This window comes from Exophiala viscosa, assembly GCF_022695815.1.
Source record: "Exophiala viscosa unplaced genomic scaffold EDD37scaffold_8, whole genome shotgun sequence".
Lineage (NCBI taxonomy): Eukaryota > Fungi > Ascomycota > Eurotiomycetes > Chaetothyriales > Herpotrichiellaceae > Exophiala > Exophiala viscosa.
The window spans coordinates 1,117,230-1,142,366 of record NW_026944360.1 but is presented as its reverse complement, the minus strand read 5'-3'; the positions used below and the strand labels follow the sequence as shown (position 1 = coordinate 1,142,366).

The window sequence follows — 25,137 nt, the reverse complement described above, 5'->3', positions numbered from 1 at the left end:
GCAGGTATAATCGCTTACTACTCCGTACCTACGTACTCCTAGACTTCAATTTCTCGACAACTTCGCCACGCCTTCGCCCTCGCCGCTACTATTACAGCCTTCATATTGGTTCGATTTGTTGGTTATGACAACCCAAGCGAAATTCAGTTGTTCCTTCTTTTCCGGTCCCGCAATTCCGCTACCTCACTCAATTGTTGTTTAAGTACTTCATTGACCCTCTATCTCGAAGGCACTGGATAGTACCTCATTTTGACCTCATCTCGACGACATCTATATGTACATCTACAAGGCGACTATATGACATTACATGACCCTCATACGCTGTTGAGGCACCAGTTTCCTTCGCAAGCAGATAGACTTTTTTCCGATAGAGCAGCATCCTCGAAGTGCCACGTTAATTTGGACGTGACACACCAACCAACCGCGTCGCATCCTGGGACGAGATTGCTGCCTATACAAATGCTTGTAGACCGGTGATCGCTCTGCCTAGGATCAGCGCATGAATGTCACTTTGTCCCTCGTATGTTTGAGTGACGAAAAGATTGGACACGTGTCGGCCAATGTGGTATTCATCGCTGACAGCGTTTCCACCGAAGATTTCCTGAAGATGGCGAGCGTTGACCAGGGCACGATCACAATTCTGTCTCTTGATCATCGAAATCATTTCTGGCGCAGCTTTTCCCTCATCCTTCAGCCTGCCAACCATATAAGCGGCGGCTAAACCGTATGCTACATCCGTGGCTGCGTCGGCCAACTTTTTCTGTACAAGCTGGTATTTTGCGATTGGATTGTTCTTGAATTGTTTGCGTTCCAAGGCGTACGTCCTTGCTCGATCGAGACAGTCCTCGAGCGCTCCAATCGTGCCCCAAGCAATGCCGAACCTCGCAGAGTTGAGGCAGGAGAAGGGGCCTCGAAGACCTTCAACCTCCGGAAACATATTCTCCTTCGGCACAGGACACTCATCAAGTTGGATCATGCCTGTGATGGAAGCTCGCAGACCGTTCTTCTCCTTCAGTGGGGGCGTCTCCAATGTCCCAGGTGGACATTTCTCTCTCTCGATCACAAAGCCTCTGATCTTGCCGGTCTCTTGAAGTTTGGCCCAGATGACCAGGACGTCCGCAATTGGGGAGTTTGTTATCCAGGTCTTTGCACCAGACAGCGAGTAGTAGCCCTCCTTTGACGGGTGAGGTTTCGCAGTTGTTTCCATTGAGCCTGGATCCGAACCATGGTTGGGCTCGGTCAGTCCAAAGCAGCCTATTAGCTGGCCATTCCCAAGCTTTTCCAGGTATTTGTCTTTTTGCTCTTGTGTCCCGAACTCTTCGATAGGACCCATGACAAGGGACGATTGGACAGACATTCCTGACCGGTATCCAGAGTCTACTCTTTCTACCTCTCTCGTTATGAGACCAGAAGCAACGCTGCTCACGCCGGCACATCCATAACCTTTAATTGTGGCACCCAGTAGTCCCAGCTCTCCCATCTCTTGGAGGATCTTCTTGTCATAATCTTCTTTTCGATATGCCTCCAGCACTCTGGGCTGTAAGCGCTCCTGGCAATACGAGCGTGCTGTTTCTTGGATGGCTTGTTCCTCTTCGGTCAAGAAGTTGTTGAGATTTAGAGGATCTTCCCATTGGAAAGCTGCTGGGGTCGAGGCATGTCTACGACAAGGAACTGTCTTTGACGGGGTCAAGCGCGCCCGCGCAACTTGACGATACAATGAGCGAGCTGCCATGGTCAAAATCAGCTAATGACAAGAGGTCAGTGATGGTAAAAAGGTCAAGCGAGCAAAGTATTGAATATATTACAAGGGAAGACAATGCGGGGACACGCCTTGCAGTAATAGTCGCCCATCGGTCAGTACAAGCCGAGGCATCTCAATGGCCTTTCGCCTGTACCTTCTTAATGGCCTTTCGCCTGTACCTTCTTAATGGCCTTTCGCCTGTACCTTCTTAATGGCGTGCGAGGACAATCAGGTATCCACGACTATGAAAAAGACCCATACCATCGATCGCCTGAATCTGCGGACGTCGTCCAGATACCGTTGTACAAGCATGCAGATTGAGGTTGCTGCCTCTTTCTAAGGTAGTTCACACCACTTGTGGTAGGCGTGGTTGCCGTAAAGTAATGTGCAAAACGGTCGATTGATCAAGCGGCGTGCCTGGCGCTACACGTCATTCACTTTATGCAACTTCGTTTCTTTAAATCGCAAAAAGCGCGACGCGCCTAATTTCCATCAATTATTACTTGCGCAAACTGCACCTTCCTGCTTGCATTCAACACTTCAAGATCAACATCTGAGACACCTGGTCGGCACACAACATCTTGCAAAAATGGGAATCAAAGGTGAGAGAGCATTTGTCCCCGCGTGCTGCAAACGATCTGACGATTTACAGGGTTATATCATGTCATCGCCGACGAGGCACCTGATGCCATCAAAACCGGGGAGATCAAGAACCACTTTGGGAGGAAAGTGGCAATTGTGAGTGCACTCCGCTGTTGATGAATTGAAGCTGACATTCCGAATAGGATGCGTATGCCACCTCTTGATCCTCAGTTGGAGAGATCTACTGACCTTCTGCAGATCTATGAGCATCTACAGTTTCCTCGTTGCGGTACGATCAGAAGGCCAACAACTTATGTCAGACACGGGCGAGACTACATCACACCTGATGGGCATGTTCTACAGAACGCTGAGAATCGTGGATTCGGGAATCAAACCATTATATGTTTTTGACGGAGCACCACCAAAGCTGAAATCCGGCGAACTGGCGAAGCGATTTGCTCGCAAGAGCGAGGCCAGCGAGCAGCACGAGGAGGCTAAAGAGACCGGCACGGCAGAAGAGGTCGAAAAGTTCTCAAGACGTACGGTAAAGGTGACCAGGGAACACAATGAAGAGTGCAGACGGTTGCTCAAGCTCATGGGCATTCCGTACATCGTCGCACCCACTGAAGCAGAAGCACAATGTGCGGTTCTGGCGCGAGCTGGCAAGGTGTATGCAGCAGCGTCAGAAGATATGGACACGCTTACATTCGATTCACCGATCTTGTTGCGACACTTGACCTTCAGCGAGCAACGCAAGGAACCCATTCAAGAGATCCACCTCGACAAGACATTGGAAGGCCTGGGCATGGATAGAGCGCAGGTACGCACCCTGCGAAACCTTCCGCCATGTGTTCGACTAACTTCATTCAGTTCATCGATATGTGTATCCTCCTTGGCTGTGATTATCTTGACCCCATTCCCAAGGTTGGCCCGAATACTGCAATCAAGCTCATCCGAGAACATGGCACGTTGGAGAAGGTCGTTGAGTCCATTGAGAATGACCCGAAAAAGAGATACACCATTCCGGAAGACTGGCCATACCAAGAAGCAAGAGAGCTGTTCTTCCACCCCGACGTGCGATCTGCTGACGACCCCGAGTGCGACTTCAAATGGGAAGCACCGGATGTGGAAGGACTCGTTCAATTCCTGGTCAACGAAAAAGGCTTCAGCGAAGACCGAGTGCGAAGTGCTTCCCAGAAATTGCAGAAGAATGTCAAGACAGCCCAACAGTCCAGACTTGAAGGCTTCTTCAAAGCAATGCCAAAGTCCGAGACAGAGAAGAAAGACCTAAAGCGCAAGCATGACGAGAAAATTGCAGATGCCAAGAAGAAGAAAAAGGAAGATGCGAAGACGAAGAAGGATTCCAAGGCCAAGGCACATATCAACACATGATCATGATCACAGACAGCGGCCGATGGTCCTCAGGATTCCCAAGACGTGTCGAAAAGCGTTATGAAATTGTGGTGAGAAGTGCACCTTGAACTCAACAGCGCGGCGTTCAGGATGGGAATGAGTGGTGCCACGAAGCAACTCGACCAGAGGAGTCAATGTGCACGTGCATTGAAAGGTTGAGATAGACTCGGCACTAGTGCTTTTCGAAGGGTGTTCACATGACGCGGAGAGTCGCTGATGAGATCGTATTCCCAGTGGCTGAGCTTGATAACAGCATCGATCCACCACAATGGAAGTGAGGCGGGAAACAAGCATTAAAAATGTAACAACATAACGAGACAATGCAATACATGACGGATGTGAGACACGTAACAGCAATTTATTGAGGTGCAGAATGACTTGAGTAACAATTACGTTGTCCAAGTTGAAACGCGTCTTCTAGGGTGCCTTATGCAAAGAGGTAAGCAGGAATCCGATGATCATACTGTTCGACAATGGACATATTGCATCAGAGCTTTTCTAGAGGACGACATGGTTGTCATCAAGACGCGTTGGCTGAACAGGAGCCTCAGCAGAGGTAACAGATGGAGACGGGATACAATTGACGGAAGGAAAACAATGCTTTGTTGAGGTGATGAACACAGAAGAGAGAGGAACCAGAGGAAAGGCAGAAAAGTGGACAGGTGGTCAAGGCAACCTCATCAATCGAGGTGGGAGAGAAGACAACTTCGAAAAAAGAGAAAAGATGGGAATGGGAAAAGAGACAGACGACGAGGAGGGTGCGTGGAAGCCTTGGGAGAAGATGCGCGTGATCCCTGCTGCACGATTGATCAGACAACTCGAGTTCAGAAACTCTTTTTATTTTCAGGTATCGATCTATCTATTCCTAACAGTTAGTTATCCTAGCTTCCGCTCCCGAATTCTGATTGGACAGCAACAGCAAATCAACCCGCGAATCGTCATATCACGAGTCAAGTATAAACAGTCGCTCCCTCCCCCGCCCGCGCGCCTGCTACAGACACTGCTGCATCTTTCCACTCTTCAACTCGACTCCCGTACAATCCGTCCACTCGATTTCGATCGTTCGTTTCCATTCAATTGAACTATCGCTTTACTCGTCTTCCCACATATCACAACATGCCTCCCAAGAAAGCTACCGGTGCCGCTGCTGCCGCCAAAGAGCAGAAGGAGAAGAAGACCGCCGCTGCCCCCGCTCATGCCTCATACAAAGGTCAGTTTGTCCACCACAACGCGGTCGCATCGTTGCGAAAACGGGTCTATCTTTGTCGCGTATCATTACTGACCATATGTACTAGACATGATCAAGGACGCCATCATCAATGTGAGTCTATCTCGTTTGCGACAACTCGAGTCCCCCTCAAGCCGCCGACCGTGCCGCCGGGTCCTGGTGGAGGACTGGCACGAAGACATGGGCCCTTTCCAAACCCAAACATATGGTTGAAGCATGGCTGACGTGTCTCAAAACACAGCTTAAGGAGCGAAATGGAAGCAGGTTAGTCATGTCCACACACCTTATTGTCGCTGTCAATGCACAGAGGTTTCTGTCATCAATGGGGCCACATCTAACAAGCGCACAGCCGACAAGCCATCAAGAAATACGTCAAGGCCAACAACAAGATCACCGTCACCTCCGAGACCCAATTTGACTCACTGTTCAACAAGGCCTTGAAGTCTGGTGTCGAGAAGAGTGACTTCACACAACCAAAGGGTATGATCGTGTCTCAATACATCGCGATCCTCTGCTGACGCTTCACAAGGTCCCTCCGGCCCCGTTAAGCTCGCGAAGAAGGAAGCCAAGCCTGCCGAGAAGAAGGCCGCCGCTCCCAAGGTGAGTCACTATACACGTCGATGGCCTCGACCACACTGACAACGTACAGAAGGAGAAGGCCGTCAAGGAGGAGAAGGAGGCCAAGCCAAAGACAACCAAGACCAAGACCGCCGCCAAACCCAAGACTGCTGCTAGCAAAGCAAAGAAGGCTACTGCCCCCAAGAAGGCGTCCGCCGCTAAGCCCAAGGCTAACACCGCCACGAAGCGAGCTCCCAAGACCAAGGCCAAGGCTGAGGCTCCCGTAAGTACTATCTATTGCCCTTGCACCAACTCCCTGCTGACTTTCCCTTAGGCCGATGCCGTCACAGATGCTCCCACAGTGCTTAAGAAGACCAAGTCTGGACGTGTCAGCAAGACAAAGACTACCGCTGGCACCACCAAGAAGGCCCCAGCCAAGAAAGCTGCCCCCAAAAAATCAGCCACCCCCAAGAAGGCGGCCACACCTAAGAAGGCCGAGGCTGCTGCATGAACGGTTGCCGAAGTCTGAAAGCTATATTGCTGTTATGACTTGACGTGTGTTGCTTGCTTTTCCCACCAGTATCTGGTATCTGTGAACATGTTGATCAATGATGGGGATGAACGGTCTGTGGTGTTCATTGTCCAGCCTTCACCTTCTCAAGCCCATCAAGGTTCCTTCTACAGGCGTTTGATGAGCTTGCACAAGTGTGTCTCACTTGCTCGGGTGTTTTGTACGGGATTGTGGGATGGGATATTCACTGGCGTTTTGATATTCGGGAATGGGCTGTGAATTGTATGGGTCAAAGATGAGGTCGTGCGGGAAGCAATGGCGCTGCGTGACTGGGAGACATGACATTGTGGCAGACTCTTTTCTCCTCGCTCGACGTACACAAGAGAAGGAAGATTGGCCGCAGCTTTTCATTTCGATAGCAGACGCACAAATCAATCGAAATGTCTTGTACAAATCCTCGAGGACTTGCCCTGCCGAAAAACAAACACCCGTAGGTGATCGGAACTGAGTTCCGCCGATACCTCCGTTCGTTTCACGTGATTAGTCGAGTCAGGGGCTGTCCTTTCAACCAGGACCATGAGTCAATACATTGCCCCCTGAAATGGACATGGGGACTCGCGTCTACTTTTACACCGCGAGTCTGCTATCAGTATCAATTATAAAATAGTGCACACACCTAAAGAATGATGAGCAGGTCACCGGGTCTTCTTCGACTCTGGTCTCGATGTGTGGTGGTATCCTGTGTCCGGCAGAGTCATCGCTTGATCCATCTGATCTTGAGATCCTGGTTCCTGTTCATCTGCAGCGTCAACCGAGGTGCGCTGTCCTCCATGACCGCCTCGAACCGTCCCTGAACCTGCTCGTCCGTCTCGTTTGTGTCTAGTCTCACAGCTTCGCACCGATATCTGCGGAAGATGGTCATAAAGACGCTCACGAACTCGACTTGACTCATCTTCATGCCCGGGCATGATCGCGGTCCCGTTGACCACGGCACGAACGTGCCCTTGGGCATGGTCTTTAAGTTGGCGATTGTGGATGTCGGCGAGTCTGGTGTAATTGTTTCGTCGATAATCCATCTCGAGGGACGGAATGTCTGGGCGTCTTTGCCCCATGTCGACTTGTCGCGGTGGAGGCCTACCGTGCTGATGTAGATGTTTGTGCCACGCGGAATAAGGTAGGACCTCGTCGAGGTGGTGATGGTTACGTCGTGATTTTTGTCGGTCGTTCTGGCGATGTGCACTAGCGGTGGGAAGAGGCGCATTGTTTCGAACTGTGATCACGGTCAGACTTGGCCCGAAAATGGGGACGCAGGATTGAGATTTACCATAAGAGCCAGACAGCGTGGGAGTCGGGGGAAGATGTCAGCGTACTCGAGATACTCGACTTCCCGATCGCCTACAACTTGGCTGATTTCCTCGTATATCCAGTCTTGCCATTTTGGGAATGTTGCGAGGAAGGCTAAGGCGTAGGCCATGGTGTTGGCTGTCGTGTCGAAGCCCGCCGCCGTGAAAATGAAGAGGTTGCCTTGGATTTCTTCTTCGCTGAGGTATTGGGTACCAGCGGATTTCTCGTCGTTAGATTCGGCAAACCGCACGAGCATGCTCATGAGATTGTGTCGTGGCTCCGCAGTGGTTTCTTGCAGTTTGCGCTCATTGGCAAGCATGGCACTGGAAAGGATTGGGAAGTCGTTCTTCGCGTGGCCCAAGTCTTGCATGTCCTTGGGGAAGAATGGTAGAACGATTAGCTTTGCGGGGAGGACAGCTGCGGTGACAATGTTCTCGACGACGATCTTGGTGGCCTCCATGTACGTCAGGCGATGGCCTTTGGAGCGGGTCGCCTCCTCAGAGTCGTTCCAGGGGCGTGAAATACCGAATCCTGCTGTGCCCAGGACGTTTATGGCGACTTTCTTCATGCCTCTCATTGTGTCATTCGTGACGCCCTTGACATCGTCCATGTAGAAGGACAGCATCTCGCGCGCCTGACGGCATGATTCACCGAAGACTAGGCTGCTGATCTTTTCGTTGATATTGGGTGCGATGAGTTTGCGCTGACGGGACCATGTCTCGCCGTTGGTGGTGAGGACGGAACTTCCAAAAATGTCCATGATAACAGCACTTATCTCGGTGTTGGGGAAGTCCTTGGGGCGTTTGAGTATCTCGAAGATAAGTTCGGGGTCAATAATGCTCATTTCCATGGGGCCTGAGGTGACGAGGATGAAGGCCGGGCCGGTTTTCTCGAAGAGGGAGCTCTTCAGGCGGACCTCGAAGCCGTAAGTCCCGATGTCGACGCTCTCGTAGAGCCATGATGGAAAGATCCTCTTGAACAGCGGGTTTAGGGGCACGAGGGTTACCATCCAAATTGGGTTATATATGTTGATGGGCAAGAGGAAAAGCGGAAGGCCCGTTTTGCGGGCGGCAAGGTAGTTTCTTAGCAGGCCGTAGAGGTTTGAAGAAAGCCAAAGCGCGAAGAGCGTCAAGATGATCGCGAGCCAACTCATCTTGAGGAGCTCGCCAACTGGCCCGGCAGTTCAGCAGGCAGTTGATACCTGATCTTCTCAATAGCTGAAGTTTCCAAGGAGAGGGACGCTCAAAGAGATGTGGTGGTCTTCTGAAACCTTGACGGGTTGCCTTATCTCGCGGGGCCTTTTATATTCATGTAAATCTGCCTCGAAAGCCTAAGAGGGCTTATTGCTGGCGGCCGGTTAGTACCATCGACAGTACCTAGATAGGTAATCATAAAAGCCTTTCCACGCGAAGACGGATTTGCATAAAACTACTACTGTACAGTAAGGTAGCTTCGACCAGCTGTGGTTGCCTTGAACCTGCGTAAGACTGCCCCAAGATGATTACACGAACACGAGGCGCGAATCAGACCAAACCGCATTTGTCCAGTCTGAGAAGAGCTGTCCGGGCATCGTTCACAAGTTCCGACAGAGAAGTCAAGGTCCGTTTCGAGCGCAAACAGCGGCATGTCTTGAGGGTATATCCATTACCTAGCCGCGCTATGCTTGATATCTAGTACACTTTTTGATCTAGGTTGATCCAGATCTTGCTCCCTCATCGTGATAAGGCGATGTCATCAATGCGTAGTATCATCTTCACCGTCTCAGCTGCCAGTTCAATGGCACTGGTACTGACGAGCAAAGGCTGAAGCACCTTCTCCTCCGCAATGTTTGTCTTCACTCCTCCACTTCGGATGCTCACACCAGCGTTCTTCTCCCCAAGGTCATGTCGATGTCGAAGCTCTGTGACGACCTTGATACTGTTGAGCCCTGCATTCTCTGCCAATGTGGTCGGAATGACCTCCATCGCATCTGCAAAGGCTTTCCAACAAATAGCCTCAGTGCCGGTCAATTCTCGCGCTCGTTTCGCTAATTGCTGAGCCACCTCGATTTCCGGAGCACCACCACCAGCAATAAGTGCCTTCTTCTTCACCAGGCAGCGGATGACACATAGAGCGTCATGGATCGATCGTTCCGCCTCGTCTAGTACCAGGCTGTTGGCGCCTCGAGCCACTATTGACACAGTTTGACTCAGAGGTGATGCCGTGCGAATGCCTGTGATCTTGACGTAACGAGCCCCGGACGCCTGCACTTCTTCCACCAAGTCTGCACTTCCTAGTTTGTCCTCGGTGAAAGTGTCAATATTGGCTATTGGCTTGCAACCAGTGCTCTTGCACAAGAACTCAACCTCATCCCGCTCGATGTCTTTGATGGCCATGATTTTCAATCGTGACAGGAAATGAAGAGACAAGTCGTTCACTGCGTCCCGCAAGATGGACTTTTGGATCAGCAGTACATTGCACTTGGCCTTTTGGATCTTTTTGACCATGTTGAGCAAATATGTCCTCTCCTCTTTCAGAATCTTGTCCATTTGTCGATAATCATTCACGACAATCTGATTCTCCATATCCGGTTTGGGTGGACTCAGCTGGAACTGTATCAACGCAATCCGCGCCTTTTCAATCCTCGTCGGGCCGCCACTGCTCTTAATGACTTGCTGATTGAGTACTAAACCATCGATCATTTCCGAGTCCTCAATAGTACCGCCAACCTTTTTCACAATGCGAATATTTCGTAGATCAACATTTTCGGCAGTCTTCTGATCAATCGTTTTGAGTACCGCGTCAACAGCCATCGGACCAAGCAAGCCAGAATGTTGCGACACAATTTTCGACGAAAGCGAAGTGGTTGCAGCTTGTAGAAGTGTGGTGCGATCTGAGAGCGAGATAGGTTGTGACATCTCCTGTAGCAGTTCGACTGCAGCCCCTGCGGCTCTCTGGAATGACTCGGATATGATTGTGGGATGTATGCCTTTTGCGAGTAACCGATCGGCCGCCCCGAGTAGACTCCCTGCAATCACGACCACAGAGGTTGTGCCATCACCCGCCTCCACGTCTTGCGCGGCGCTGAGATCTACCAGCATCTTCGCCGCCGGGTGCATGACGCTCATACTCTTCAGCATCGTATTGCCGTCGTTCGTGATCAGGTTCTCGCCTCTGCCAGATTGAATCATTTTGTCCATTCCTCGTGGACCGAGTGAGGTTCGAATGGCGTCGGCAACGGCTCTTGCAGCCATGATATTGGCAGTCCGTACCGCCACGGGCTTTCCTTTGTCCTGAGATCATGTTAGAGACACTCCAATGCCGTAGATAGGGCATATGCACGAACCTTGAAGGCCGCATTTCCGGCGTTGCCTTGAATTCCCAAAGCAGCCGCCATAATGAGGTCGGTTTCTCTGGAGAATGCCGAGTTCTAAGCGCAGCGTAGTGTGATCCTTCCAGAAGATCAAGAGTCCTTGATGTAGTGCCAGTTGTCGATGATCAGTGTAGGCTGTTAATATGGACCATGCATTCAGGCACGTAGTAAATATCTGAACATGAAAGTTGGGTGGGTCGATCACTTTAGCGCGGCGCAGTTTAGGTGCCTTAGGTAAGCTTCCAGGCACGGCGCGATTACGGAGTTCCAGCATCATATGGTCAACACTCACTCGCCATCCTGCAATTCGACAGCCATCTGCACGATTCAGGTCCGACCAACCTCCAACACCGTTCCTGCCCCCAAGAACAATCTCAATACTCCTCTGCGTCAAATAGGCTTCACGCATAACAGTCGGCAAGATGCCCAGCGCAACGGGCCAGAGCTGGGAGAAGTATCAAAAGGAATACGCCGACGACGAGGTTCCAGAGAAGAAGATCACACCTTTATCAGAAGAGTCCGTGATTCCCGTAACGCTATGAAGCATTGCTGACAATATCCAGAGACATTCAAGTATTACGGACATATGGAGCCGCACCCTATGCCGCAGCTCTAAAGAAGCTTGAGAAGGAAATCAAGGACAAACAACAAAGCGTCAATGAGAAAATCGGCGTCAAGGAATCAGATACCGGTCTCGCTCCTCCACATCTTTGGGATGTTGCCGCCGATCGACAACGCATGTCCGAAGAACAGCCTCTACAAGTAGCGCGATGCACGAAGATTATACAAGATGAGAAAGATGTCGAGAAGAGCAAATATGTCATCAACGTCAAGCAGATCGCAAAGTTTGTGGTGAACTTGGGAGAGCGAGTCAGTCCCACAGATATCGAAGAGGGTATGCGAGTAGGAGTGGATCGACAGAAATACTCAATCATGCTGCCCTTACCCCCAAAGATCGATCCCAGCGTGACCATGATGACGGTCGAAGACAAGCCTGATGTGACATACGGAGATGTCGGTGGATGCAAAGAACAGATCGAGAAACTCCGCGAAGTTGTGGAAATGCCACTGCTATCACCAGAGCGGTTTGTCCATCTCGGAATCGATCCCCCAAAGGGAGCACTGCTATATGGCCCGCCCGGGACAGGGAAGACACTTTGTGCACGAGCGGTGGCCAACCGAACAGACGCAACATTTATCAGAGTCATTGGGTCCGAGTTGGTACAGAAATACGTTGGTGAGGGCGCCAGAATGGTTCGCGAACTGTTCGAGATGGCGAGAACGAAAAAGGCTTGCATTATCTTCTTTGACGAAATCGATGCCATTGGTGGCGCTCGTTTTGATGACGGTGCTGGAGGTGACAACGAGGTCCAGAGAACTATGTTGGAGCTGATCACACAACTCGACGGCTTCGACTCAAGAGGAAACATCAAAGTCATGTTCGCCACCAACAGACCAGCAACTCTTGACCCTGCTCTTCTCCGACCTGGACGTATCGATCGTAAAATCGAGTTCGCCCTGCCAGATTTGGACGGTCGAGCAAGCATTTTGCGGATTCAGTGAGTATTATGGTTAGTTTGTGACGGTCTGTTACTAACCATGTCGCAGTGCAAAGAGCATGTCTGTCGAACGGGATATCAGATGGGAGTTGATTGCTCGTCTCACAGGTCAGGCCACTGGTGCCGAGCTGCGATCTGTCGCTACAGAGGCTGGCATGTTTGCCATTCGCGCAAGGAGGAAGATTGCCACTGAGAAGGATTTCCTTGCTGCTGTCGAGAAAGTGAGTTCACCGTTCACACGTTCTTACGATCACAGTGTCCTGACAAAATCTAGGTCATCAAAGGCAACATTCAGTTCTCATCGACTAACGTCTACGCGCAATACAACTAGCGGCCGTATCATGGGTCTTCTCGGCATAGAGTGGTATCACATTGCATCGCTCGGAGTCTGGCGAGGTGTGAAGGATTGGCTGAAATACGGCCAATGGTACTTTGTAACATCAACACCACCTATAAGGAACGGAACAATTGCAAAGGTCGCACAGACTTTTTCTCAGAAATCTGTCGGAGTCTCTGATGGTTTACTCTTGCCGTGTGTCCAATCCCATCGTCAGAATGCAGGCCAGTAAAAGGTACAAATCATCCTTACCAAACGCACCGCGGATGATGTTCGGGTTCCTGCAGGCCGCGAGATACAAGTGTCACACGAAACTTTCCAGAACTCCTGAGCATCTGGAATTCTTGACGTGATGCACAGTGGAATCGACAGGTGGCCTACCTTGTCGATTTGGATATAGGTGTTCACATGGAGACGTGCACATCTGACCTATCAAGGAGCATTATGAGCCACATATCGTGATAGGCAGGGGTGAAGCGCCACGAAGTCCCACACTCCACAGGGGCTGGTAGCCTTAGCCGATATCAATCTGATAACCCAACGGGAGCCTAGGAGTGAGGTTTACGAATGATATGCTGGTGTTGCACGTACAATAATTTTCCAGGCGGATATCCCTTCAATCGTGAAACTTGGATATCCGTGCTTTGCGCAAGATTGACAGGGTGTCAAAGGGCAGCGATGAAGAGCTGCAACTGTCACTTGCTGTCAGGAGACACGTCTTCGCTTCCCACTCGGTACTTTGTCGAGATCCATCTTCGGGAAACACCATTCTCCCCCCTGTCCTCCTGAAAGACAACCCACCTGTTCTGTTCGTGCGCCGTTTAGCTGTTCACCGAAAGACTTGGACTGCTTTGTCAACCCACCAGATAGGACAAGTATGGTATCCAACTATGCGAGGAATGGTTCCTGTGCGATGAAGGTTCACTTAGTCCCATCGTAGATCTTTACGTTGGCTCGGGGGCATGCCGCTTGGCGCCCGCTAACCGTGTTCCTGCTCCCGTGCTTTCGTCTGTAGTTGACCCTATTATTTTAGTATTCGTGTCCCTCTGGCCTGCGCCTGCGCCTGCGTGATTTTGGTAAACTTGTGACTTGGAGGTTCAGACTCGCACAACAGTTCTCCCTGGTCGGTTCTGTGCTACTGTGGTTTTCGGAGCATGTCATTCAATACGAATCTCAAACCCATGTCCTAGCACTGTGTCCCTTGCAACCACGTGCCTGAAAGGTGGCTCGGTCCTCCTCGCCCGCTTCAGACTCTCCTTGACATCTCCCAAACCACGAACACGTCGAACAAATCGCCGTGTGCGATCTCAGTGCCAGGAACCAACCGAGCCTCATCATTGTAACTTGCCTTTGCGATACCTTGATCGATCACATGTTCCGCGTCCTCCATCACCATCTCTAGGCATTCTGCCCGACCTCTCCGATGCCCCTATCGAAGAGTGCCTCTCCACTACCGATCGGAGGATGGGCAGCGCAAAGTTCGGTCGTTGAAGGCAGATCGACCCCTAACGGCCATTATCCTGGAGCAAACGGCTACAGTAGTAGCGATGACCAATGGGCGGTAGCAAAAGCGAGAAGCGCTCAAGTCAGAGGATACCCCAGTATTCAGACCAAAAATGAAGGATTCTTCCAGCGATCGCGACGGAAACTATCCACGACACTCCCAGTATTCAGCCCATACACACCGCTGTCAGCCAATTGGAAAGACCCAGAGAAACTAGGTCGCAGTCGGTGGTCAGCAAGAGGTGGCAGCAGCTTGGCCAAACTGAAGACCTTCGCTGGAAACTTTGTACGGAAATGCAGGTTTCTGATCATAGTATTATCCCTGGTGACGTTAACGACTCTCATAATGTCGCATACAAGTGAGTGCCCCTGCGGAGTCATATGGTTGCCATGATACTTATCTCGAACCAGGTCTGTTGTCCAGCATCCGCAGCAACTCTCATCTCGGTGGTGGAAGCAAATTTGTTATTGTGCTTGGTGCAAATGAAGGTGGTGGTGTCATGGAATGGAAAGGTCCAAGGGAATGGGCTATAGAACGAGACAGCGTCAAGAACAAGAAGAGATATGCCGACAGATGGGGGTACCAACTCGAGATCACCGATATGAGCACCAAAAAGCGATACGCTCATGAGTGGAGAGAAAGCTGGGAGAAGGTCGACCTGCTTCGTAATGCTATGGCGCGCTATCCCAAGGCTGAGTGGTATGTGTAAACCTGCACTTTGTGAGGAATGGCACTGACACGGGCTAAACAGGTTTTGGTGGCTCGACTTGAACACCTACATTATGGAACCCTCGTTATCGTTGCAGTCGCACATCTTCAGCAATCTTGCCAATAACGTCTACCGCGACATTAATGTTTACAACCCCCTCAACATCACTCATCCTCCGCAAACCGCATTTCTCGACCCGGTTGCCCGTTCGCCTACCGGCGACAACCTGACGTCGTCTATCGATATAATCATATCGCAAGACTGTGGCGGATTTAACTTGGGCTCTTTCTTCATCCGACGATCTCCGTTTACAGACCGATTACTGGACATGTGGTGGGATCCGGTCCTCTACGAACAGAAACATATGGAATGGGACCATAAAGAGCAGGACTCACTCGAGCACATGTATGAATCGCAGCCCTACATGCGGACACATTTTGCATTCATTCCGCAGCGCAAAATCAACGCATTTCCTCCAGGTGCTTGCGCGGTTGAGCCAAAAGACGGCGAAAATGTGGACTCGAAGAAACCGCTCACCGACCCACGATTCCACTACAATGCGAAGGAGCGTGACTTTATGGTCAATATGGCTGGGTGCGAATGGGGTCGGGATTGTTGGGCCGAAATGTACGGCTATAGGGAGCTCAGCAACAAGTTAAATCGATCGACTTGGGCAAAATTCAAGAGTTTCTGCGGTGACTCTTTGAGAAGCCTTATTATGGGGTCTTCTGCTGAAGGAGAGACAAAGCCACAAGGATGAAGCATCAACCGAGAGTGAAAACACTTTGGAAGGTCTTGACAGCATACATCCGCCGGAGTACGGAGAATCGTACAGGGTAAGCCTTTGCGGACCTAGTCTTCAGAGCACAATGTGGAGTTTTTGCGGGATGACATCGGGGTACCATCCCTGGAATCACTGGAGCAGAACTATACAATGTATGAATAGAGCATTGGCAGCGATGGAAGCTGTTTGCTTACTATCGTATCAGAGCCAGGCGGCCGGCACGCGTCGAGTCGAGGAAATGTGGTCTCGTGATTGTATACCTAGGTAGGTGGACTACTTGGACCACAGAGAGGCAGAGGCTCTTAGAGTTGAATGAAATCAAAAGCTTTTGTACCACATCAAGCCTATCTGCAGACAATTCTATCTCATACTGCAATGTCCCTTCGACTGATCGCAGACGTCTCGGACATTTTCTGACGCGTCGAGGCTGAGCCTCAGCCTTGCGTCCGCCGTCTTTCTTTTCCATACCAAGTTCGACTTGACTTCCTTCCACCTTCCTTGCCATTCTTCATCGATCTTCTACATGTCCTTCATTCAACTCTTCCAACACTCTTGCCTTTCTTACCTTTCACCTTCATGTTCTCTTTCATGAACTCGTTGTCATCCATCTCCACAGCGACGTCAGGCAACGGTGGAAAATCCTCAATGCTCAATTCCTCGGTTCTCGCTTGGCTCTTCATTTCCCTGTCCCGGAGCTCAAGACACTCTTTGATATCCTTCGTCATATCGGTTTTGGCTTCTGTCACCATTCCAGCAGTCCTCTCCGCGATTCCCCAACCGTTCCCGCCACGTGTTTCCTTCATGTCATTGACTTGCGAGCAGAGCCGGTTGATCGAGCCTTTCAGCTTCCGTAACAGCAAAAACGCCGCTTCTGGGAAAGCTTTGCGAGAGGAGACAGATGCGAGGTCCACCTCTGCAGCGTCGTCCTGGATGTCTGGCTCGTCTGCCGGTAGGTCGTTCAACTTCTTTGACTCAGCTGTGACCTTGCGCAATAGCGTCTGCAGCTCTTGATTGCGCTCCTTCAAACCCTTGATGTCTGCGTCTTTCAGTTGCTTTCTCAGACGGCCGACCTCGGTTTCGACTCGATGCAGTTTCACGTTCTCGGCTCTCAGTCGTTCATACTCATTGTTGATCTCTCTTGCCTGCTCAATCTCAACGCTGCCCTTGTCGAGTTCAGCAAGGACTTTACGTGTCTCTTCCTGTGCTTGGCGCAGTTTTACATCGTGAACTTTCAGTTGCTGATAGTCCTTTTCGAACTTCTTCACGCGCTCAATCTCAGCCCGGCTTCGCTTGAGCTCATTGATGATTTGACGTCCCTGTTCCCGTCCTTGATGCAGCTGGTTCGAGAGTTTGTCCACCTGATCTCCTGCTCTCTTTGTGAGCGCCTTTTGTCTCTCCAACGTCAATTGCAGTTCTCCAAAGCGAATCTTGAAGGACTCCAATATACCGTCTTGATCCAGATATTTCCAATATTTGTCGACTTCAGATCTGAGGAAGGTCCCTCTTTCTGCAGATTTGTGCAGTTCTGCTTTTGCTTCCTTCATTCCGGCTTTGAGGCCATTGCATGCGTCGGTCAACAATTGAGTCGCTGAAACGAAAAAAGCGCAGGTCTCGAACAACAATGCGTCCAGATGATTCGGCGTGCCATGTGCCCTCAATGCTTCATTGTACTGGTGTTCCACTGCATTGTAAGCGCTGTTGATATCGTCATGGACTTTCTCCCATCGTTCGATCGCTTTGACTCTATCGGAGCAGTCTTGAGCTGCCTTCATTTTCCGGATCTCACCGAGGCTTTGGGCCGATGAGTCCCTGAGGCTCTTCATCACCTCGAGAGGCATCGTGACATTGGCGAGTTTCTCTTTTGTTCTTTCCGGGGTCTCGACATGGGTTTCAATTCCAGATGTCAAGTCTTTTTGCGCTGCTTTCTGGTCCTCGCCGGTCTCGCAATGCTCATTGCTTGCTGCCGTCCTCCTGCCCATGTTCTCATAATCTTGCGAATGCTGGCGAATGTAACCGTTGTCGTCATCCATTACGCGAGCTTCGTCATCAGGCTGATCAGTCTCACAACGGCGATGAGCTAAACTGGCGAGGCTGCAACAAGCAACTTGGCTCATATGTCGAAGCGAACGAAATCAAGCACGAGGTAAAGTCTCAGTCGGGCCAGATTCGGATCTGAATGGCAATGCGGGCAAGTTGTTCTTCGATGAGCGCAAACTGTCTTCGATTGCCGACCTGTAACTGTGGTTTATCTGAAGTGCTTAGTCTTGGTATGGGCAAGACTGTCGAAGGACCTGGTCGGGCGGATGCAGGTGAGGAGGATAGCAACGTCAGCTTGCGGTGTAAGTCTGTCGGTGATGAAGTTGATTGAGGAAGAGGTCTGTTGGGGAGCAAGATGTGAGCCTTCACGAGCCCTACAACTGGATACTTATAGGACAATCACAAAGTCATTCCCTGAGGCAGCAGCAGGACGACAAAGGCAGGTCTAATCCATGAGAGACAGCAAGGACAGGTCGAGCCATCAGAAGTGTACCTGACTGCCAACAGGGCTGGGACTTTCAAGCATGTCTCTTGGAGGACAAGACATTGTTGTTACAAAGGGCATACTTCTCCGAACAGCATGAATGCTTGGTCATCGACTGGTCTGGGATACAATATCTACTCTGCAGCCCCGGGCGATGGTGGTGTTTTCTTGTGATGCACCAGACATGGTTGAGACATGGCGGACCATGAAAGGCCGACAAAGCAGAGGGCCAGCATGCAGAAGTGAAGAAGTGGTCCTGGCGTCTGGCTCCCTACAGACAGCTGTACTGTCGAACGCAAGCCCAAGCAAATGTTTCTGAGACTGGCAAACACAGAGGTCTAGTTTGTCTCAATAGTGGACAATGGCCTCCCTCATTTGTACATCATGTGTGTGAAAACATAAAGGGGCTTCAGCCTTATCTCAGCCCAGCCTCGGCCCTCGTGACACTTTGTCCGTGAGAATAAGGCAGGATCCATGATAAGTAGTACCCAAGACAAGAGATATGGCCTGGACCATTTACAGGGATGACATTCTGAAGCACATGATTTTGGATTCGACTAGAAGTAGCTGACTAAAAGCTGCAGACCACAGATCATGCTAACGCCACTGCTGTCGTGTTGCGGCGTATACTATCTGGGATCTGGCATTACTCGTGATACAGAAGAAGATCGCTGATGGAGCGCCCATTGCTTTTTCGAGTCCATCAACCCGAAATTCAGACCTTTTTGCATAAAACCGTACAGTCCCCGAGTATGACCAAATAAAAGCCCCATGTTTTGTGTCAATTTTGAATTAGCTCGCGCATCAAGTCCTTGCCCTCCTCTGCATTCATTGGACGTTGACATCGAAAATGGCGTTTCTCCAGCCACCACCCGTCTCCTGGTTCTCCTCGACATTTTGCTCTGCCTGCAAAGCCTCTTCGTGGAACATCTTGACCATGCTGCCTGGTGTGTATACACCACGGAAGACGCCGTGTCTAGGGGCGTCCACGCCGACCCTGGTGTACACGTCCGGATCTTCCTCCGGCGTGAGACGTGCCGCCACGGCCTTGAGGAAGGTGATGACGTCTTGAGGATCGGCGATACGTGTCGCACGAAGCCTCTCACGGGCGAAGACCAACTCACGGTTCGCTGCTTTGAGACCGTTGACAATCTGCTCGGCGATAGCCTTCTCGAGCGATCGTCGTACGAGATGTTTCAGGAGAGGCTTGAAGATCCAGCCCAGCCAGGACAATTTGGACTTGCGAAGGTCGTAGTCGAGTTTATGGATGTGGACCCTGACTCCGCGGAGGCTGAGGATCTGCTCGAGGCGTTCTCTCCCCACCTCTACGTCGATTGAGATGTCAATGCCACGCTCGTCAAGGTAGAAGCTTGCAATTCCTTCGTCTGCGAATCGGACTAGGCCTGCGTGACCTCGAATCCAAAATCCAAGGTCCTGAGCAGCGACGCTGAGGCCGTTGACCGAGATAGTCATGAGAGACTTGGTGTTGGACACAGTCTTTCTGGAATGGGTCTTGCGGATCTCGAGATCATTCTGGGTGGAGACGAGTAAGCGATATGGAAGGAAGGAGGAGGAGTTGACGTTGCGGCCAGGCTCGAGGATGAGGTTCTCGAGGAGAAGGTCCATCTCCGGGACGGAAACCTCAATACGAGGAATAGGGATGTATTGTACGCTGCGAATCAACAGGGGCAGGAAGATGTGGATGGAATCGGTGATGAGATCTGGGTTGACAATCTGGTTGGGTGGAGATAGATTGTTGTAAATGCGTCGTGTTGCGAGCATAAGACCATTGACGTCCTTGTCTTCCATGACCGCACTGACAGTCACTTGAGCTTGTCTGAGCAGCTTGTCGAAATCAGCCTTGAAATCAGACTCGTTGCCTAGCTTAGAAGATTTCTCCTTCAGCTCCTGGAGTTTGTTGTCGGCATCGTCGAAAAAGTCTGGGTCGGTCAGCATTCGCTGCACAGCTTTGCCGATGTCGACCATGAAACTCTCAAACTGAGGATCCGATTGGGCATGGCTGACGACCTTGTTCCAATCCTGCTCAAGTTGCTCCCACTCTTTACGGTCACCAAAGCTGCTCATGAGCTCCCAGAAGTTCCGGACGGCACGATCCAGCGCTGGGTTGGTGTAGACATCGTCTTGAACAGTGGCCAAAGTGGTGTCGGCAACACGGGAGTATGCAATGGCATATCTCTGGATCAGTTTGGCGATAGTGGACACAGAGTCGTTGTAGTCGGTTCTGCCCCTGAGGTTAAGAATGGTTTGCTTAAGTCGATGCAGTAAAGTATCTCGTTGAGCACCGGTGAAGTTCTCCTTGGCACTCTCGATGGTATCTTCTCCAATCTTTTTCACCTGGTCGCCGATCTCTTCTGTGGCTTTCTTAGCATTGGTCTCAACCTCCTCTCTTGATGGCTGAATGCTCTCATCGGCTCCTGGTTTTGAGATAGCCTGCTGTTCTTCGGTCGAGAGCTCGAGTTGTTTGCCTGTCTTCTCGGCGGCGGAGGACAATGAAAACGCAGTATCCGCGAGAACCTGCCTTCCAACCGTAGCAACATCGTTGACGAATAGTCTGAAGTCGGAGTTCGTGAGCAACAAGCTGCCAACGGTACGGAAGCTGTCGTAGGCAGCTTTGGCATCGGCTCTAGCTTTGGTTTTGGAGGCTGAGTGGGCAATGTCGGCAACATCGACGGAAACGCGTGACTTTGTGAGGTACCAGATGAAATCTTGAATCTGGTCTTCTCCGTTCTTGTGCATCAGAAGCTCAATGAAGAGCTTCAACCATGTCCGGCAGTTTCGAATCAGTATTCTGCCAGAGTCACTCAGCTCTGTGTTATTTGCGTTCAGGACATCGGAGGCAAGGAGAGTTCTGAGGTTGACGATGGTCTGTTCGTTCGATGGCATGTATCCTTTGGACAGAGCTCTCAGCATCTGATAGGTGTGGAGCTTCTGGTGAAGAGCTCTTTCACGAGCTGTATCGTCTTCATATCGAGGCAGTAGCGGAGTGGTATCGTCACCCTTCTTACGGCCAAAGCCGCAGCAGGACGCGAGGAAAGACATGTTTGCTGGATGTTGTGAAGGAGAGACGACACGCTGATACGAAGAAATGAAATAAGACCTTTAGAAGATTGTGCAGAAAAGATGGTCACTGTGTGCCATGATCTTGGAAACTCTACGCAATGATGATTGAATCTTGGAGCACCCAGGCGTGTCAAACTGCGGAGTCGAAGAAGCAAAGCTGTGGCTGCCTTGCATGTGAAAACGTCATTGGACGCGCCGAGTCTGATCGGCGGAATTCTGATTCCCGCCAGTCATTAAGCATGAAAATCCCTTCAGCCTCGTGAGATCAAACATTTGACTAAGATTCTACCGCTTAAAAGAACCAATAGGTTGAAGAAGCCTTTTCTACTGTCATTTCTCTGCTGGTACGAGTTGAAATATCCGTCTTGATGATTCTTGAGGGCTGGTATGCTGGATATAAAGCTCTTGTACGAGCAGCGACCCAGCCTTAACCCAGCCCATTGTACTTCATTTAGGCCTGCGCATTTCGTTCGTTGATGATCTCAATTTGCCTCTGCAGTCTCCACGGCACATCCATTTTATCCATGAAAACTTCAAGAACCTGCAGTCCAGTGGATCAGTAAACACTTTTCGTCCAGTCGTTCTGTTAAACAGGATACAGGGCAAGACAGACCTGGATTGAAGTTGGACGCTGATACTCTGGAAGGCTAGCCACCTCATCAAATTCCTTCTTCGTCCGTACTTCGCGAGTACAGGCTCGACCATTCTTAGCTCCGAAGAACTCGAGCATGGCAGAATGATTCCACACAGCTATGTCATTATATGCTTCGGTGGTTGTCAGTCGGACGCAGTCGTTCTCTGCAACCTTAGCTCAAAATGGTGACATACCTTCTTCAGGCCCATGTATAACCCTCTCAATAGTATAGCCATTGTTGTTGATCACAACACTGTGGGATGTCAGTCAGAGAAAACTTTCCGACCTGGGGGACACTGACATGAGGATGTTCTTCAAACCCAGCTTTATCATCGTTCCAATCTCCTGCACCGTCAACTGCAGACTCCCGTCGCCGACTACTAAAATCACTCTCCCTTCGCGTTGTTGCTCGCGATAGACAATGGCGGCCCCTAAGCAAGCCGGAACGCTGTATCCGATACTCCCATAGTACAGCTGCGTCAAGAAAGTAGCACCTTGAGGTAGGTGTGCGTCTGGAAGTCCGAACTGAGCAGTACCCGAATCTGCTATAAGAATGTCACCAGGTTTGCAAAACTCACCAAAGCGCGTCCATATCCACGATTGAGTAATCGAGTCTGAGTCAGCGTCTTTGGCTGGAGGCAGTGGGCTCCTCCCAGGGGCAGTAAGGCGTGGCAGCCTGGATTCATCGACACTCTTCAAGAGAGTGGACAAAACTGACATTATTTAGCATTTGAATACCGAAGCTGAAAGTGTCACCCACACTCTACCAGACCAATGTTACGATAAGCGACACCCCGAACGCTAACATGATGAGGGTGAACTTGTATCAATTTATGCTCTGCAATGCTCCGAGTGTGGCCACCCGTATTGGAATCTGACAGTAGAGGTCCAAGATCGAGGACCAGATCGCTCTGCTGTTCGACAGCTTCACACACTCCAGGTATCGAGACCTGTCCGTTATAAATTCCGCAAAAATATGGCTTCGTCTCATCGACGATACCTTTGCCAATCGAAGTCGAGTATGTGGGAAATTGCAGGAGATCCACCAGTTCGCGCGTAACGTCAGATCCAAGGTGGCGCGCCGTCAATCCATCGACAATTACTGCCGGGGCCTTCGCGTTGTAGAGCAGAGGTAGCGTGACAGAAATCGCAGACTCTCTGCTGAACTTGTCCGTGCGAGGCACCAGATCAAGTCCAGTTGATGGTTGATCAGGCACCCGTAGATGGACCATGTCTGAAGGAATAAAAATGTAGACTGGTAATGACTGTGCATAGCATTCATGGATGACCCTCTACGGAGAACATTAGCATAAAGCCAAAACATTTGAACCGACGACTTGACCCTACATCGATTTCACGAGCCGCTGTTGCAGGATTGTCCAGCCAACAATGAGCTGCCCGGACGTGTTGTGATGTTTTTTCGTAAACCTTTGCTTGATCAGCAGGATCCAAGATGTGAGCCAGCTCCAACTCATTTACCTTATGGTCAGGCGAAGGTCCCAAGCAGTGGTGTATCATCAGGTGTTTTTCCATGGCAGTCCTGCTTGTCGTTCCAACGATGTGTATCACTTTCACTTGTTCCGTGTACGACCCAGCGATACCATTGATTGCGCTTAGTTCGCCGACACCCATTGTTGTCACGACTGTTCCCAGTGAGAAAGGGTGGACGCAGAAGTGCACAAAGGATCACTGACGAACTCCTGGAGATCCGCTCACTCTGCAATATGCATCTGCGGCGTATGCAGCATTGAGCTCATTTGCATTTCCAACTTTGGTCGAGTGTCAGCGCAATGCCGTAAGGGAATCTTTGAGAGATTTCACCCCAACTCATGCCATCAACTTCATTGATGTAATCCAGTAATTCAAGGTTCATATCACCAGGGACGCCCATGATACTTCGAGTATTAAGGCTACGGATCCTATATGCAAGAATAAGTCACGTTATGCCATGCACTGAACGAGACTTACTTTTGCCATAGTAAAAGCCCCAAAGGGGTCCCGGGATTTGACATCTTGGTTTTCAAGCTCCAGGTTCAGGCCGCAGATTATGGTGTGTCTTTGAGGAATGCCACCGAGTCTGCCAAAGATGGTTTCAGAAGCGACGACAGCATCTACAGGCAACCCAGGACGTATTAGGATCTGGATCGGTGACATATCGCGTTAGCAGGGGGGCTCGCCGGTCAAGGTTGACGGAATGTCCCCGCTTGCGCACATTCAGATGGCCAACCCCTCAGAGACCGGAGAAGACCCATGTGGGAGAGGGGCGTTTTCGTGCAAGGCTGGAACTCCTATTTCCCCGCCCTTTCCTTCTGCTGATGCGGGGTTGGAGGGATATGGAGAATGTAAAATACTGGTCCGGCTTCACCAGCTTCGCAAGATCTCACGTGGCCTTTGCACCGTGCGGAACAGGGGAGTCTACCGTCTTGTGAAGGCTTTGTGCAACATCGACCTGCGTCTGATGGGTTAAATCAGTCCTTTCGCTTGGAAGTCGATCTTGCTGTTGTCGATTTCGACTGTCGCATACTGCAAAGATGGCGTGAGCACGCTCTTCCTGAACAATTGGTACATCGTCACTTAGAAGAGTTCCCGAAAAAAGGGCAGAGTGTTGTTCTCTCTGGTGAGGGCCATGAGCAAAGTTAAGAACTTTCTCTAATTCGTAGTCTTCCACGACCCAGTCGCCTTTATGGACCTCTAAATGACCAAGTGCTGAGCGAAGAAACCGAGCCTACAGGAAGGCGCATGAACGTCACCAGCCCTGATGATATCAGTCTGTTTCAACAACAAGACTCGAACGAAGGCTGCCTGATGATCTCCATATTGAACCGGAGACATGCAGGACTGCAGTAGTGGAAGCGACGTTGTAGCGCTCTGTTTGGGAAAGGTCACAACACATACCAACGCACTAGGATGCGACTACTGTCAGTAGCCTTGCGGGGAGACCTTGTGGTTCTCGTCTGCGTGAAGGGTCAATACCAACGAGAGTGGTAAATTAGTCAACAGGTATTTTGAACGACCGGACAATGATTAATTGACCCGGAAGTAGGCTACATCGCACTTCGCCGGTAAAGCAGTCTAGAACACCAGGCCGTCAAAACCAACGACCAGCATCGGAACCCGCAATATTCAACGGTGACTCAGTAGTCTCGACGCGGAGCCAGGCGTGCCAGGCTCAACGGATCCAAGGTCCAAAGGAGATACTGGGGCAAGCCGGGCCGAGGGTCCAACCAGCGCGGCGCCGGCAAACCAATGCACTGCAGGTCGGGAGTCTAATTTCGGAGC

At 50.7% G+C, this 25,137-nt stretch overlaps 10 protein-coding genes across 10 annotated transcripts; 4 read left to right on the top strand and 6 right to left on the bottom strand.

Annotated features, from left to right (window-relative positions):
• Positions 1–289: 289 nt before the first annotated feature.
• On the bottom strand, positions 290–2,158 carry EDD37DRAFT_487707 (glutaryl-CoA dehydrogenase). The gene has a single exon (XM_062813305.1). It carries the CDS (start codon positions 1,730–1,732, stop codon positions 452–454), a length of 1,281 nt encoding a protein of 426 aa, XP_062668609.1. The 5' UTR covers positions 1,733–2,158; the 3' UTR covers positions 290–451.
• Positions 2,159–2,330: 172 nt separating this feature from the next.
• EDD37DRAFT_658746 (flap endonuclease 1) lies at positions 2,331–3,715 on the top strand (the record flags this gene model as incomplete). The annotated part of the gene is made up of 5 exons (XM_062819000.1): positions 2,331–2,343; positions 2,394–2,479; positions 2,527–2,531; positions 2,582–3,143; positions 3,194–3,715. The coding sequence occupies 5 exons, from the start codon at positions 2,331–2,333 to the stop codon at positions 3,713–3,715; spliced, it is 1,188 nt and encodes a 395-aa protein (XP_062668608.1).
• Positions 3,716–4,852: 1,137 nt separating this feature from the next.
• EDD37DRAFT_611132 (linker histone H1 and H5 family-domain-containing protein) lies at positions 4,853–6,033 on the top strand (the record flags this gene model as incomplete). The annotated part of the gene is made up of 7 exons (XM_062815270.1): positions 4,853–4,946; positions 5,032–5,057; positions 5,206–5,228; positions 5,314–5,444; positions 5,494–5,564; positions 5,614–5,805; positions 5,857–6,033. The coding sequence occupies 7 exons, from the start codon at positions 4,853–4,855 to the stop codon at positions 6,031–6,033; spliced, it is 714 nt and encodes a 237-aa protein (XP_062668607.1).
• A 467-nt stretch (positions 6,034–6,500) lies between these two features.
• Positions 6,501–8,784, bottom strand: EDD37DRAFT_487970 (cytochrome P450 monooxygenase). Its single transcript, XM_062813306.1, has 2 exons — positions 7,358–8,784; positions 6,501–7,303 (listed from the first exon to the last, which is right to left on the bottom strand). The coding sequence occupies exons 1-2, from the start codon at positions 8,528–8,530 to the stop codon at positions 6,788–6,790; spliced, it is 1,689 nt and encodes a 562-aa protein (XP_062668606.1). The 5' UTR covers positions 8,531–8,784; the 3' UTR covers positions 6,501–6,787.
• A 1-nt stretch (position 8,785) lies between these two features.
• On the bottom strand, positions 8,786–10,890 carry EDD37DRAFT_635739 (T-complex protein 1 subunit delta). The gene is made up of 2 exons (XM_062816933.1): positions 10,703–10,890; positions 8,786–10,649 (listed from the first exon to the last, which is right to left on the bottom strand). Exons 1-2 carry the CDS (start codon positions 10,751–10,753, stop codon positions 9,090–9,092), a joined length of 1,611 nt encoding a protein of 536 aa, XP_062668605.1. The 5' UTR covers positions 10,754–10,890; the 3' UTR covers positions 8,786–9,089.
• Positions 10,891–11,151: 261 nt separating this feature from the next.
• EDD37DRAFT_683468 (26S protease regulatory subunit 7) lies at positions 11,152–13,025 on the top strand (the record flags this gene model as incomplete). Its single annotated transcript, XM_062819835.1, has 4 exons — positions 11,152–11,246; positions 11,293–12,288; positions 12,338–12,509; positions 12,563–13,025. The coding sequence occupies 4 exons, from the start codon at positions 11,152–11,154 to the stop codon at positions 12,617–12,619; spliced, it is 1,320 nt and encodes a 439-aa protein (XP_062668604.1). The 3' UTR covers positions 12,620–13,025.
• Positions 13,026–13,659: 634 nt separating this feature from the next.
• EDD37DRAFT_667505 (mannan polymerase II complex MNN10 subunit) lies at positions 13,660–15,966 on the top strand. The gene is made up of 3 exons (XM_062819298.1): positions 13,660–14,487; positions 14,540–14,828; positions 14,881–15,966. The coding sequence occupies exons 1-3, from the start codon at positions 14,049–14,051 to the stop codon at positions 15,596–15,598; spliced, it is 1,446 nt and encodes a 481-aa protein (XP_062668603.1). The 5' UTR covers positions 13,660–14,048; the 3' UTR covers positions 15,599–15,966.
• A 186-nt stretch (positions 15,967–16,152) lies between these two features.
• Positions 16,153–17,736, bottom strand: EDD37DRAFT_611127 (uncharacterized protein; the record flags this gene model as incomplete). Its single annotated transcript, XM_062815269.1, has 1 exon — positions 16,153–17,736. The coding sequence occupies one exon, from the start codon at positions 17,734–17,736 to the stop codon at positions 16,153–16,155; it is 1,584 nt and encodes a 527-aa protein (XP_062668602.1).
• Positions 17,737–18,668: 932 nt separating this feature from the next.
• Positions 18,669–21,336, bottom strand: EDD37DRAFT_635730 (uncharacterized protein). Its single transcript, XM_062816932.1, has one exon. The coding sequence runs from the start codon at positions 21,201–21,203 to the stop codon at positions 18,972–18,974; it is 2,232 nt and encodes a 743-aa protein (XP_062668601.1). The 5' UTR covers positions 21,204–21,336; the 3' UTR covers positions 18,669–18,971.
• Positions 21,337–21,675: 339 nt separating this feature from the next.
• EDD37DRAFT_651974 (thiamine diphosphate-binding protein) lies at positions 21,676–23,870 on the bottom strand (the record flags this gene model as incomplete). The annotated part of the gene is made up of 10 exons (XM_062818414.1): positions 21,676–21,765; positions 21,838–21,989; positions 22,053–22,111; positions 22,160–22,571; positions 22,619–23,150; positions 23,206–23,286; positions 23,338–23,501; positions 23,553–23,627; positions 23,680–23,777; positions 23,827–23,870. 10 exons carry the CDS (start codon positions 23,868–23,870, stop codon positions 21,676–21,678), a joined length of 1,707 nt encoding a protein of 568 aa, XP_062668600.1.
• Between the last annotated feature and the right edge of the window lie 1,267 nt (positions 23,871–25,137).

Excerpts from the sequence above, each read along its gene's own strand:
- EDD37DRAFT_635739 (XM_062816933.1), bottom strand. The coding sequence starts at position 10,753 with ATGGCGGCTGCTTTGGGAATTCAAGGCAACGCCGGAAATGCGGCCTTC. Across the intron at positions 10,650-10,702 it reads CCGGAAATGCGGCCTTCAAG|GACAAAGGAAAGCCCGTGGC; the intron begins GTTCGTGCATAT and ends ACATGATCTCAG.
- EDD37DRAFT_487707 (XM_062813305.1), bottom strand. The coding sequence starts at position 1,732 with ATGGCAGCTCGCTCATTGTATCGTCAAGTTGCGCGGGCGCGCTTGACC.
- EDD37DRAFT_487970 (XM_062813306.1), bottom strand. The coding sequence starts at position 8,530 with ATGAGTTGGCTCGCGATCATCTTGACGCTCTTCGCGCTTTGGCTTTCT. Across the intron at positions 7,304-7,357 it reads CACGCTGTCTGGCTCTTATG|TTCGAAACAATGCGCCTCTT; the intron begins GTAAATCTCAAT and ends CCGTGATCACAG.
- EDD37DRAFT_635730 (XM_062816932.1), bottom strand. The coding sequence starts at position 21,203 with ATGTCTTTCCTCGCGTCCTGCTGCGGCTTTGGCCGTAAGAAGGGTGAC.
- EDD37DRAFT_667505 (XM_062819298.1), top strand. The coding sequence starts at position 14,049 with ATGCCCCTATCGAAGAGTGCCTCTCCACTACCGATCGGAGGATGGGCA. Across the intron at positions 14,488-14,539 it reads TCTCATAATGTCGCATACAA|GTCTGTTGTCCAGCATCCGC; the intron begins GTGAGTGCCCCT and ends ATCTCGAACCAG. Across the intron at positions 14,829-14,880 it reads CGCTATCCCAAGGCTGAGTG|GTTTTGGTGGCTCGACTTGA; the intron begins GTATGTGTAAAC and ends CGGGCTAAACAG.